Source organism: Daldinia loculata, assembly GCF_022478755.1.
Source record: "Daldinia loculata strain CBS 113971 unplaced genomic scaffold F4817scaffold_30, whole genome shotgun sequence".
Lineage (NCBI taxonomy): Eukaryota > Fungi > Ascomycota > Sordariomycetes > Xylariales > Hypoxylaceae > Daldinia > Daldinia loculata.
In genome coordinates this window covers 181975-196265 of record NW_026054884.1, presented here as the reverse complement: position 1 = coordinate 196265, position 14291 = coordinate 181975, and the positions used below count along the sequence as shown (strand labels likewise).

Below are 14291 nucleotides of genomic sequence, written 5' to 3'. Positions count from 1 at the left end.
CGCGTATACTCAACTGCGACCAGCTTCCAAACTTGGCTGACCTCTATACGGCGTACTAACTCGAGCTACTCCTACTGTCCCATCATCCCACGAACACACATGGTTTTCAACGTGTTGTAAATCGGACTTAGGTTCGGTATGTGCTTCATTGTCATCATCCTGTTGCGGATTCACGGTCTCATACTCGAGAGCTTTGATGAAGATATAGCAGCTGGATGCAAGCAGCGAGCCTAAGATGGGGCCAATCCAATAGATCCAGAGGTAGTTGTGGAAGGACCTTATGACGACGGCGGAGCCGAAGGAACGTGCTGGATTTACGCTTCCACCTGTATAGTAAACTCCCCTATAAAATGGTATGTTAGTGCTGTTTCTATTAGGGGATTTGAAGTGTTCTGAGATGGGCCGGGAGAAAGGTCAAGGAATAGGTGAAACGTACATAAGCTCGGCAATGAACAACGACAACCCAATTCCGACAGGTGCGATAAAGGTCCCACAATGCTTCTCGGCAGCTAGCATAAAAATGGTGAACACAAGCTGGGCTGTAAGAAACATCTCGATGAACAAGCCTTGCACCGCCGTCGTTCCATCACCTAGACTGGTGCCTACGCTGAGTGGACCGGGCGTGAGACCGGAGATGACAGCCGCAGCCGCAATACCACCTAGAAACTGACGGAAGATAACTAAAGGTCCTCGGATATAATCCACGGCACCGACAACGACTTCCTCCTATAACTTTTATCTTGGCGTATCCATTGTTAATAATGCGTTAGGACCGACTTAATTAATGGCTGGGTTTCCTACCTATTAAATTGCTAGGCCTTATCGGGGCATTAATAGCGTAAATTTTTCGACTTTTGGCAGTTAATCCAATTTAACCTTAAAAGCGAAAAATAACGCAATACGTGCAATACAAAGCTTAATATATAATTATTAAAAGTTTAAAAAAGACATATATAACAAACGTTTATAAATAATTATTTCGGATTTTATGATAAAATTTAACGGAATAAAAAAAAGAAAAAACAAAACTATAACTTTTTTTACAAATCTTACAAATGTTAAAAATCGAATAACGATTTAATGATAAAAAATTACGATAACTTTTATTTATTAAAATAACAAAAAATGTTTTAAAACAATATATTTAATTTCGAAAAAGGTATTATTATTAAAAGCCGTTTAAGTTATTAAAAAACTATATTATTAATAAAAAAAGTTAATAATATAAAAAATAATATGTAATAAACTATTATTAATTTTATCGTGAAAATATTTTCGGCTTAAAATAAGATTTTTTTAATTAAAAGACCTAAAAGACTTCCATATGGTAATCACGGTTGGAAAGGTTTAAATTATTATATATGCTTTTTAAGGTTAAATGTGTAAGATATTAAATTAGTAGCCTTATAGGCCGTATGCCCCTAAGGAGGCCAGCCCCGGCGTTAAATATACACACACATATATATATACACGGCACCAACAAGCATCATACCCATCGTCACGGCCGGGTTGAATAGACCGCCACTGATGCGGAAGAAGACCCAGGCATTGACGGCAAGGCTCATACCAAAGCATAGAGATATGTATAGCAACTCAGCTGGATCTGCGGCCGGGGTTCCCGGCAGCTTCGTGTTTACGGCGTTGGTACCGCCGAATGCGAACAAGAGGAACATGAAGGTCCCCGCGAACTCGCTCATCGTCGCAATGAGGTGGTTCTTGATACTGAGCGGCAATCGGTCGAGTATACGTAGGCGATTAGACAGCTCCGACTCACCATTGCTTTTCCAAGGCCGTCGGATACGCATGTTGAACTCGGTATGCTCCATAGCGCTCATAGCGCTCGAGATACGGCGTGAGTAAGAATGCAACTGAGAGTAGCAAAATTAAGGGTTGAGGTAAGTATCGACGTCCTGAAGGATTTCGAACATATATGTATGTAGGTATAGAATCAAACTGTAAGATGATGCTTAAGGACAATGGGAATCTTATATAAGCTACTTTTTGTTAAGATAGAACCGCTTAATATTGTCTCCTACGTAGCCTACCTATAGAACTTACTGCGATGTGATAGTTGCCTTACCTATTAACACTACTGAATCTACGCCAGTAAGCTCCATCAATGGCAAAGGCCTTAGACTTTACTAGGGATCCGTCGGCATGCCGCACTTACTCCTTAGCTGTATACTCAAGTAGCTAGGCATAACATCCCCTCTTCACTAATCCTCGAATCAGTAATACAGCTAGCTTGGAAATTGAAGAGAGTATGCGGATTGCGCATCGTAGTGTCCGTCTTATTCGGCCATGTTCAGACTCTTGGGCACTCGTAATCTTGCGCGCCCGTAAGGACCCGTGAATCACTCGTCATCGATCTATCTCTGGGTGAAATGGAACTTCATCTCTTCGAACTGACTGACTGGGGTGGTGTTGAAAACTGCACCCGAAATATCGAAGAAATCGTCACTTATGGGGTTAGTGTGAAGCGTGATTCAGAGTAGCCACACGGTTGGGTTGGCCTATGAATCGTAAGTCCTAACCCAAACACTACAGAATTCGGATGACAACATGTTTCGCGTCTCCCGACTAGAGCCGTAAGAGTCTCTTCGAATGTGGTGTCCCTGTACACTCGTCTCTTACATACTACCTACCTACATAGGTATCAAGATGAGGATGTCTTATAAGACGCCATAACCATAATGCTTACGCTACTGGGTAGGGTAGACTGAATTATATTGGCAACGGGAACGGCCCGTGTTCCGCAAACAGTCAGCCTGATCTCGGAGAGACATTCAACGCAGAGCCACCATCGCTTTGCTTCGCATCTCGTAGCCACACGGGAGGTTCCACTGTAAGCGATTCGGTCGATGAGCAAAAAGAAAACTCGGCAGGCGGTCCGGACCTTGGCGGAGAATAACCCGACAGCCAGACATGCAGAAATAAAAATAAAAGCATGGCTTTGCAGTATGTAAGGACAGGAAATAGATCGGCTGTCAAGGATGGTAAAACACTGGCTCCACGATCCGAGCTGGAAGCCCCTGGACTCATATGTACCGCATTCGTGCTTCTAGAAGAAGGCGTCGAAGACCCGCCAACCCGCGAGCCTATCCTTGGGATCCGGGGCTATGATGCGCTTCGAAGGCGCGTTTTAAATTGAAATCGCTGACGCTTGAAAGACGCACCTTGCAGCAATAAGCATAGATGATATTAAACATGCATCTGTTATCGACATCCCGTTCTCCACCTTATTACCACCACCGATGCGCTCTGGCCGCTCTTAAGTTCGTGCGACGCCGTAGGGACCATGCGGGCAATGATCCGTGGACTGTACGGATTAGATAAGTAGGTGATCGCCAACGGTTTTTAATCCCTACGGCTTAATCTTGAGCTTGAGCTTGAGCTTGAGCTTGAGATATCCAAGTAGTGTAGACCGTACCATCTATTCCGTGCTATGAGCCACAATTTACCAAGACTCAATAAATAGCCGTGTTTACCGTCTTTCTCTTTGAAAAGATGGTCAGATGGTCTGTCGCGGAAAGAAGTCGGCATGTCAACAATCAACAATACACACGGATGTTTATTGGCATTGTTGCATGATTTTGAATGGTCGAAACTACCTAATATTTTGTACTCATGTACACATACGCGTGAGAATCAAGTTTACGCGTTCCATCCTTGGCCTCTATGTACCATCTACCTATGCAATGGCAAGAGCGGCAATTTTCAGTTACGGTACCCGAATACAGTCATCCGCATGCAATTATGTGCATAATAGATGGAACCAGCAGTACATACATGTAACTTAGTACTTGAGGTAACCATGTACATCAGGTACATATCACGCGTTAAATTCAACATTGATTGAACTCAGGTCTCAGGGGCTCCTCGTGGTCTGTAAAGGGTTTAGACCGTTTAATATATAGAACGTGGTACCGAGTATCCATTCATGCAAGTTTAGGGTGCAAGCATTGCTCAAACCACATGTTAGGAAAAATATGTAGTTACCGTACAATAAGGAGTCCTGCGTAAATCGAGCTGCACATGTGGTTAAAGATGGAGAATCTGTCTTTAGGTGATCGATGCCTTCAAGGTTTCCGATTCTTAGATACATATATGTGCTACTTATATAGATTTTTCAGTTCTGTCAAAAATATATGTAGGTGGAAGTTTAAATCGCTATAACGTTTAGGTAGTACCTCTCACATGTACACATGGGCATGGCTTTTTCCAACGGATGGTGCCTGTTTAACCCGCGGTATGCCCCTTGCTCCGGGCTTTGCCCGGAAAGGCTTAAGTTGATTGGGTCGTTTTCGTTCAAAGTGCGCCACGTCGCCCGATGGTGAGGAACGACTCCATTGGCAGGTCTAAACGGGCAGTAGTCCCTGCGTATCATGCATCGCTCTTGACCAGAATTGGGATTCTACATTCTCGGTCTCCCTTTTTAGTATCTTACCTCTACAAGATATACTGCGTAATGTAATGTACTTACTGCCGTACATGTTTTGTTGCATGTAAGGATGCTGACGAATACTTCGCGAATGGTGGTTCAATTCAATTCAATTCTAAAGACGGTGTGACCAATTCGTTCTTGAGGTGATCGAAATACTTAATCTTGTCAGCCTCTCTCTTTTTCGTCTCCGCTTGGAACCAGCTTCTTCCCCGACCCAGCAGTGGGATGGGATGCTTATGTACTTACTATCGCGCAACTCTCGGCCCCCCCTTTTCTATGGACCGCGGCCACGCAGGTACGGATCTTGATTACCTAAAGCACCCCTGGGAGTTCGTCGTTTAAGTTAACTAGGTTGAATATAGTTATCATGAGTACATGATACCTTACTCTATCATGCAGGATTAGGTACATCGTCTGCCACTTTTAGACACCGTTCTGTACACTTGAGGCTTGAACAGAAGGAATATTGTCTTATTCTGAAAAAAGCCACAGATCGGTAAGGCGCAGCATACTCAAGCCGGAGCGAGTTATTTTTATTTTTTTACGTGCCTAAGCACCTAATATAGGTAGGACAATGAACAGGTATGACGAAACAGCCAACTCTGCTCGTAGAAGGAAGACCTGTCGCCGTTCATATGCATCTGGTGTATTGACGGGAGATCGTAGATTGGGTACTTATCAGTACTTCTTGGTTTCACACCAAGCTTTGCCCTCTAGAGTACTTTAGATGATGCCCGTTAATCGGTCAATAGTATCATTCGTCAAAAAGAGGTTGGAGGTCACGGGTACGCGATAAACCCATGCTGTTTATTGCTTCGTGGTTGAATACGTACATATATGCTGAGTTGGCGTTAATTGTAGTTACAAGTTACAGCAGGATATGGTCCTAACCCACGCGTCTTTTATTTATGTACATGTATTCCCTATTAGGCAGCCCTTGTTTCTCCTGTGTAATGTCTATAAATCAGCCATCTTGATAAGGTAGGTCACCTCGACTGAATGTAATACTTATCTCAGCGCTGTATCCATGCGTGCTTATTATATCCGGCTTCTCATCGTCTCTGGTGCTAAAGATGACAAGTATGGAGAATACTTGGGTAAAAGAGAGATTATTCACATGGGTCTATCAATGATACGTACTATGTACGCGCAGGCGACAGGACTAATGACCCATCGATCTAAGCAGGGCTAGGTTTCGAATGATGATACTCTACAGATTTCGTCTTATTGCACATTTCAATAGCCTTCACAGTGCGTCATGTCTTCGTTGCGTATGTACTAAATAAATCCGATCTTGGTGGGATTTCGGCCCTGATAATTCCCTTAGGTACGTCAACTAGGACCTACTGGACCTAACACCAACAAAATTTCAACGGGGGCAGGAAATATTACCGGGTAGTAGTACATAGAGATGGCTGGTACCTATTGTGTACGAATACAGTAAAAGTGAACTATATATACACTATGTACAATGGTGTATCCGAGTAGTGCTTTTATGCAGTTAGGTACGTGCATCGGTACCTAAAGGGTTCCTTTCAGGAAGCACTAGCCGCCGGTAGGCAAAGAGGTATATGACAGGTACTTTCGCAGGAATCACAAAAAGGCATGGCGATATTGGGAATCAAAAAGGGCAAATAAGACCATAGCTAATTAAACTAAAAAAAGGGGAATCCACCCGAATTGTAACTCACTAAAATTTTTCTCTCTTTTTATTTTCATACCCCTGGTCTTAAGCGTAAATTGCTAAGATTGGCTCGATTTCTGGGCGACCCGACGTCTGCCCATAGGTACCTTACCTAAGTAAGTAGCGAAATTGGTGTCATTATGCTCCCCGGGGAACTTTATTCATGCTAAGCTGCTTAAGCTGCCCTAAGATCCCCCCCTCCCCCCCCTTCCCAGTTTCTAGCTTAGCGCATGAGAAGGTCCTGTCAAACACCTCTGAAATCACTTCAATCAATCAATCAATCCATCCATCAATTCGTCCACTCATTCGAGATCCCTTCCCATCCGGCCGTTCCAATTCGACCCCGTATCTCTTCTCCTCTTTCACTCTTTCTCCCTCACTCTCTTTTTTTCAGTCTATGGTTTAGCTTTCGCTCATACTCACATACAGAAAGGTGCCTGTATGCGCGATAAGAAAGCCGGTCGATTAGTTTTCACTATTAGTTTTTCCTGCCCTCATTGAACTGTTGATTCCTCTCACTATTGGTTTTTTTTCCCTGGCTCGTTATTGCCTGGCGACGAGTTTCTAAGTCCACTTCACAAATACATTTTCGAAACAATCAGTTCAGCCAAAGAGATTAATCAAAGGCAGCATATTCGAAGAAAAGTTGCAAAATTGAAATAATAATAAATCGCAACGGTCAGAAATCTTACATCCTCTCCTTTTTTTAAACCAATATACGAAATCGTCAATCCGTCACTCCCTTGGATCCAACACGACGACATCTGATACGCTAGTAAGGAGTGTGCAGTATTTCCAGAAGCCCTCCCCTACTACATCAGCTTTGACCACGCCGACCCGCCGACCCGCCCCCCGGCATACCGGTTCTCATTACCCCCTTGTCTCTTTTAATCATCTAAGCTATCCTATTAATCCATTCTCTTCCTGCTCATTTCCTGTCTTGTCCCCTCTGCATATTATCTATCCTATTTATTCTATCGTGGTGGATTTCGACGATTCTTTTGGACAACAGCGTCTAGTGTCCGCATATCAAGTAACCATCCTGACAACACCCGAACCGCTTACGTTCTATATCAACGGTTCCCGCCAAGCTGAATGCACCCGTACACCAGTATAGCTCTTCAATAGAGCTGTTAAGAGGGTATAGTGACTGTACAAGAGAAGGTAGTCATATCTCTCTTATTCAGTAGGATTAAACAAAGGGCTATTAGCAGCTGGCCATCGAGATCGAACAAGAACACAGGAAATGGTCAACATGACGGTCACATACGATTCCCTCCGGGGGTCTTCGATACCTCAAGCTAACAAGCTGCCCCTTGAGGATCGATTCGAAGTTCTAAAGGAGATCGGTGATGGAAGTTTTGGTAGTGTGGTTCTAGCAAGGGTTAGGACTGCTGGCGCGAGCGTAGCTCGCCGTGGCACAGTGGTATGTCGGTGATTAGGTATAATGGGCAAGACAGTAGGCTAACTATGACTTTGTAGGTTGCTATTAAGACTATGAAGAAGACCTTCGAGTCCTTCACGCCGTGTCTTGAGCTTCGAGAGGTTGTTTTCCTAAGAACATTACCGCCGCACAGCCATCTGGTTCCTGCTCTTGATATTTTCCTCGATCCATTCACCAAGAAACTCCATATATGTATGGAGTATATGGAAGGAAACTTGTATCAGCTTATGAAGGCCCGCGATCACAAGTGCCTTGACAACGGAAGTGTCAAGAGCATCTTATTTCAGATTATGCAGGGTCTCGAACATATCCACGCCCACCACTTTTTCCATCGCGATATTAAACCCGAGAACATTCTTGTCACGACATCTGGACATCAAGACTCTGTTAATTCTTTTAGGCGGTATTCAGCATTGATGACACCGCCTTCTACGCCTCCAGCATACACTGTGAAGATTGCTGATTTCGGTCTGGCAAGAGAGACGCATTCCAAGTTGCCTTACACAACATATGTATCGACGCGATGGTATCGTGCTCCGGAGGTACTACTGCGAGCCGGGGAATATTCTGCACCGGTAGATATTTGGGCCGTTGGTGCTATGGCGGTCGAAATTGCGACACTGAAGCCTCTTTTCCCAGGAGGTAACGAAGTTGATCAGGTTTGGAGGGTTTGCGAGATTATGGGTAGTCCCGGAAACTGGTATAACAAGGCGGGCGCTCGAGTAGGTGGAGGAGACTGGAGAGAAGGAACACGATTAGCTGGAAAGCTTGGGTTTTCCTTCCCGAAGATGGCACCGCACTCAATGGATACGATACTTCAGGCGCCTCAATGGCCTGCGTCTCTCAGCCAGTTTGTGACTTGGTGTTTGATGTGGGACCCGAAGAGCCGGCCAACGTCGACTCAGGCATTGGCTCATGAATATTTCACAGATGCAGTCGACCCATTACGACCGAAGTCGTCAGCATCGAGGATACTAGGTCGCAAGCAATCCGACATAAGCCGTGGGAAAGACACCACTTCCGGGACGCCAACTTCATCGAAACCCTCATGGTTTAGGAAATCGTTGATCGGCCGCAACGATACCACGGAAAGTCCACCTGCGCCTATTAGTGTAAAAGATATAGTCGCGGCTCCGCGTCCATCGCCAATTCATTCACCCGAAATCGCGGAAACCCCCGCTGCCAAACCGAGGCCAGCCGCAGGTAAGCGCACTACATGGACTAATGGGCCATCGAATGTTGCTCCCATGCCGATTTTGCCTACGATCCGACCTATTTCGCCCTTGTCGGATGCTGTGACTGCTCAGGCGTCGAACCGCACTCCCTCGTATAATGATTTGTATGCCAGTGGAAACGACAAATCTAAAAAGATCGGCCGCCAGCTCTCGGTAGCCTCGAGCGCAAGCCATTATACCGAGATGCACCGACAACAAGCCGAACGAGCTCTGAATGGCAATAGTGGGCTAGCTTCGCCCCCGAGTGGACATAAAGAGAGCTTCTTTTCTCATCTACGCAAGCGAGCTAGGAGATTTTCTGGTAGGCATCAAACTCCTGTTTCGCCTTCGTATGAGGACCTTGAGGCACAGGCAGGCTGTGGGCCTTGGTCTAGCAACCGATCTTCAATGGTTATCGACCAAAACGGATCTATGGCGAAGGTGGACAATTACGAATCGTTGGATCGCACTTTACACGACTCTCATCCCGCGCTGGGTACTCCTGCACCACCTATTCATATGACTGCGTCAAGTGGTAACTTGAAGCGACATCATTCATTACCTCATCAGCAACCTAGATCTGTTGATAACCTTATCGGGGTTGCTCGTACACCCGGGCCAATTTCTAGCCGAACGAGAAGGGCGCAAGCAACTCATGGTGTGCAGAGCGATGCCTTAGACGAGGAAGACGAGCTGTTAGACGAAGCACTTCACTCTACCCATAAGGCCATGAAGCGACTCGAGACAGAAGGAAAGGCCAATCTTAGACAATCAGCTAGTAATGTTGGGCTCTCGAACCCGTACCCGACACCGTCCCCATCAGCCAGTGGAAATGCCGTGCTTTTCGGGGATGGCCATGAATCCCTGGCACCCAAGCCGTTAGACCTACGCAAGAATTCGGGACGAGATGGTCAGAACAAGTGGCCTACTCCCCCGTACGAAGAAGGCGAGTGGGCATCTTCGGCGGCTGCAAGCATTTGGGCTGCTGGTAACAGATTCTAAACATTTCGATTGGTATTGGTTGTTTCACATGTTCCTCATGGCACGGTGTTAGGAGTTCATTTCGGGGTTCTATGGAGTCTTAAAGCATTATATTTTGCAGCACTCATTTTCCAGCATACTTTCCAATCTTGGCTCGATTTCCGTTCGTCGATCTGGAGTCCGATTCGACATTTGGCCAGTCCCAGTCTACGATGTAACAATCTCGGATCTCAAATACCCCAAATACCCCAGCGGCTGGTTTATGGTTAAAGGCCAGCTGATTTTGTGTTTTCGCCCGTACTTATCTTCGAGAATACCCACTATAGATTTGATTTGCAAGGTTCAAAAGGGCATGGACCCGGCAAGACATGATTCCCTTTGTTAGATGTGGGTGGCCTCAGGCACATTTACTTCGTTGCATCTGACGGCAAAAAAAAAGATAATTAGGGACAGGTGTGGTGATTATTAGGGCACAGCTCAGACGGGCCTGGCAACCACAGCAATTGTACAAAGTAGAAAAAAATCTGCATATGTTATCTTGGTGTTTTGGGCGGTAGTTTGACCTGGAAGAATTTAACTTGAGTCTAGACATGTCTGGAGGTTTGCAGCCCCGATAGTTTGTCATATACGGTATGGTAACCGAAGGACGGGTATATAATGCAGTACTATTTATATCGTACACTGGGCATAGCGTTAGCTCTCAATCAACTCTGAGAAGAGTCCTCCCTCTGCATGGACTATTAAGACTATTTCATATTAGATTTTATCATTATCATCGCGGTGCTAGTAGTGGTATATTTGCAAATTAGTATTATAAAAGCATGACAAAGTGGTATACATGCATATGTCTACATTAGTGCGTGCCCCTCTATGATGTTAGCCCTAAAGCTCAAAATCAGCCCCAGAGGGCGATACATTAGTACCTGCCTCGTTTGACTCGGAATGCATCCAGGTAGCAGCTTCGGTTCAGGCAGCAGAATAAACCAGATTAACTGCGTATCTACGTAGGTATTTATGGAGGGTTTCTCCTCTTCTTCTCTTTTAAGAGTCTTTAACGAAACTTGATATTCATAAAATTCTTGAAGACGAAAAAAGAGAAAAAGGAAAAAAGAAGAGAAAAGAGAAAAGAGAATTTTAGAATTAAATGGTACTGTAAAATACCAAGTATCTTTAGTACCTTCCAGGTTATTAGGAGAGGTCAGCCCCCGCAAGTTGCATACTAGAAGGTTGGAAGCTAGAGCGGCTGTGCGACGGCTGTGACTCGGGACTCTTGCATTCATATTCTATTCTAATCCTCTAATTTACTCTCTTGTCGTTATATTTACCTTTATTTATTTTTCTAATCCTAGGTCCTCTACTCTATTGCACTACTCTACAGTCGGTCATCTTTTCTCGCGCTCTGTCGCAACTCTCTCTCCAACAAGGCGCATACGCCAAGACAACAAGACCACAAATATTAGGGGCCCATATTGGACCATTAGTATACATGAATGAGTCTCAACGCTGACAGAATCGAAAAGAGCGGCATCATGAATCTCAATTTACCAATTCGATCATCCCCAAGTCCCAGGAACCAGGCTAGTAGGAACTATTTCACTAATTACACTCCGCCGGCGTCGACAGAAGCCGTCAATGGTCCGGTGCGTGAGCCCGCTCGGGAGCTTCTAACTATAAATGACCGCCTCATTGTCGGTGTTGACTTCGGTACTACGTTTTCTGGGTGAGTCCGGCTTCTTACCACCACATTTTGTGCAGAGGATAGAGCTTGGAAGTCGAGCATAGCATAGCATGAGCATACCCTTTTTAAGGCTATATACCCTTTCTCGGACATCATACCGAAATAGAATATAGTATAATAATCTACGTAGTTACGAGACTGTCGTGTACGGCTTCGGCAAACTGACTAGAATACAGAGTAGCCGCAGTATATACATCGACGCCAGATGATGTTGAGATCATCAAGACGTGGCCGGGAGGGAACGGCATCACATCTGACAAAGTTCCTACTGAGATTTCATACGATTTCCCGCCCGACGCAGCAGCGGGGACGGAGCCCAATGTGAAATGGGGGTTTCAGTTCAAGCCTGAGGAGTCGCGGTTACGATGTATCAAGCTCTTCCTCGACCGATCCCAGAAACTACCATTTTATGTTAGCCCACAGGAGACTGCCACGCTGCTAAAGAAGTATAATAAGACAGTTGTCGATGCCGTTAGTGACTATCTCACCGAGATCTATAAACATACCATGGATACCCTTACTCGGCGGTACGGAGAATCGTTTATGGCATCAACTAACGTAGACTTCGTACTCACTTGCCCTGCTGTGTGGTCCGATGCAGCAAAAAACACAACCTTACAGGCTGCTGAAAGGGCTGGGATGGGTGTTAAGTCCGAGATCCAGATGGTCAGCGAGCCCGAAGCCGCTGCTGTCTATACTCTAAAAGCTATCCAGCCGAATCACCTCAGCGTGGGAGATAACTTCATCGTATGCGATGCAGGTGGCGGGACAGTGGAGTTAGTGCTTTTATGACCCCTAGATACTTACCGAGCCCATATCTAACTAATTATACAGCTTGATCGCATATAAAATCATATCATTAAAGCCGCTTAGGGTTGAAGAGTCAGCTGTTGGAACCGGTGGCCTTTGTGGAAGTGCATTTCTAAACTACAGATTCGAAGAACACGTCCGAGGCCGGCTCGGTCATAGTCGGTTCGAGGAGATGAAACTAAAGAAAGCCAAAACTTGGCAGATGGGCCTTCGATACTTTGAGGAGTTCGTCAAGAGAAACTTCAATGAAGATGAATATCAAGAGGTCAATGTTCCGTAAGTTCTACTTATAATTGCCGGTTATTATTTCCTAAGGAATAACTACTTACGCCCCATAGATTCCCAGGCTTGCCCGACGATGAAGAAGCGCGAGTAGACTCGGGTTTCCTCGTCTTAACAGCCGAAGAGATTAAGGACATTTTCGAGCCTGTAGTCAAGGAAGTCTGCGACCTCGTCCAAGGCCAGGTAGATGTTATCCGTGGTAAGAGAGACATCGTTTCGGGAATCATATTAGTCGGTGGTTTCGGTCAGAGCGACTACCTCTACCGACGGCTGAAGTCGCATTTTACAAGCACAGCACCACCTCCCTACACAGAGCGACCAACGCATGCCACTACCAGCCTAGCATATGAAGGGAACGGCAATATTGAAGTGATGCAGCCCGTGTACGCTTGGACGGCAGTGGTCCGTGGAGCCGTACTACGTGGACTTGAAGGAAATATGGTTATCAGCAGGAAGGCTCGTATGCACTATGGAACATCATACGCAACCGTCTACGATGAAGAGAAACACAACGTGAGCGAAAGATACTGGAGTCCTCTATGGGAACGGTGGATGGTCAGCGACCGAATGCAATGGCATATCGCGAAGGTAAGTTATCAAACTGACGGTGAAGTGTCGGTTATTTCCCGTCCCCTTTCTCCCTTTCCTCCCTTTCCTCCCTTTCCTCTCTCCTACCCTTCTTCGCCGTTTCAATTACTTTATTACATAGCACTCGTCATTCTAACATCATACCTCTGTGTCGTAGGGTGAAGCAATATCTCCCCTCTCGCCGATCGCTTTTCACTACACGCGTAACTTCCGACCAGGACAGTCGTTGGTGGTGACAGACGACCTGATTGCATGCGAGGCAGACGAGCCACCAGCGGCGTACTCAAGAGACCTCGTGAGTGTCTGCACCCTGACGACAGATTTAAGTGCGGTGCCGCGGAACTTATTCACGCGGCTTACGACGACACGGGGCGTCGAATTCGACAACTTAGACTTTACGCTCGAGATGATTGTCGACAGTGCCGGTCTCGGGTTCGAACTCAAAGTCGATGGTGTACGATACGGGCGCGTTGAGGCTGATTTTCACTAAACTCGCACAAATTATAAGAGCCTTAACTTCCTGCCGGTCTTCAACTGCATTAGAAAGCAAAGGGTGGAACGGATGATTTTGGATATATCTGAACTGACGGGACGATTTATTACGCCACCAGGAGCTAATAATCGGTAGGCTCATTTGGGTTGAAAGGGGCGCTTCGGGTCGAGCCGAGGTTACACTGCTTCGATGGTATATGAGCTAGTTGTATGTGTTGTATGTGTTGTATATGCCATCGGTATATAGGGGACTCGATTGTTAGTATAGAATGTTCGTTTATACGACGAAGAAGCAATCATCACGCTTCCTATATCGTGTTACGTCTTGCTTGTGTTAATTCGACCATACTATCCTGTCTACTGGCGCAAGAGTTTTCCCGGTAGGTAGGTAGGTTCCGTATGATGGTATAGTTATACAGTACAAAAAGTACTAACCTTGAGAGCAATCTAACCGGGGGTCTTATTGTAGTATTTTCATCCAGCCACAGTATGTATAGTACGTATAGAATCCTATATATATATATATATATATAATCCTAATTGATTCCTACCCTTCTCGCCCGTCTTACTATGTATGTACGTCGTTATGCCCGGCTGGGTAGAAGAAGAGGGGC

The 14291-nt window shown here is 45.5% G+C and overlaps 3 protein-coding genes across 3 annotated transcripts; 2 read left to right on the top strand and 1 right to left on the bottom strand.

Annotated features, from left to right (window-relative positions):
• Positions 1–9: 9 nt before the first annotated feature.
• On the bottom strand, positions 10–1826 carry F4817DRAFT_359305 (aquaporin-like protein; the record flags this gene model as incomplete). The annotated part of the gene is made up of 3 exons (XM_049306144.1): positions 10–343; positions 437–726; positions 1482–1826. 3 exons carry the CDS (start codon positions 1824–1826, stop codon positions 10–12), a joined length of 969 nt encoding a protein of 322 aa, XP_049158217.1.
• A 5557-nt stretch (positions 1827–7383) lies between these two features.
• Positions 7384–9788, top strand: F4817DRAFT_316724 (Pkinase-domain-containing protein; the record flags this gene model as incomplete). The annotated part of the gene is made up of 2 exons (XM_049300716.1): positions 7384–7554; positions 7611–9788. The coding sequence occupies 2 exons, from the start codon at positions 7384–7386 to the stop codon at positions 9786–9788; spliced, it is 2349 nt and encodes a 782-aa protein (XP_049158216.1).
• A 1508-nt stretch (positions 9789–11296) lies between these two features.
• Positions 11297–13675, top strand: F4817DRAFT_359303 (actin-like ATPase domain-containing protein; the record flags this gene model as incomplete). Its single annotated transcript, XM_049306143.1, has 5 exons — positions 11297–11487; positions 11682–12281; positions 12340–12591; positions 12654–13185; positions 13343–13675. The coding sequence occupies 5 exons, from the start codon at positions 11297–11299 to the stop codon at positions 13673–13675; spliced, it is 1908 nt and encodes a 635-aa protein (XP_049158215.1).
• Positions 13676–14291: the final 616 nt, after the last annotated feature.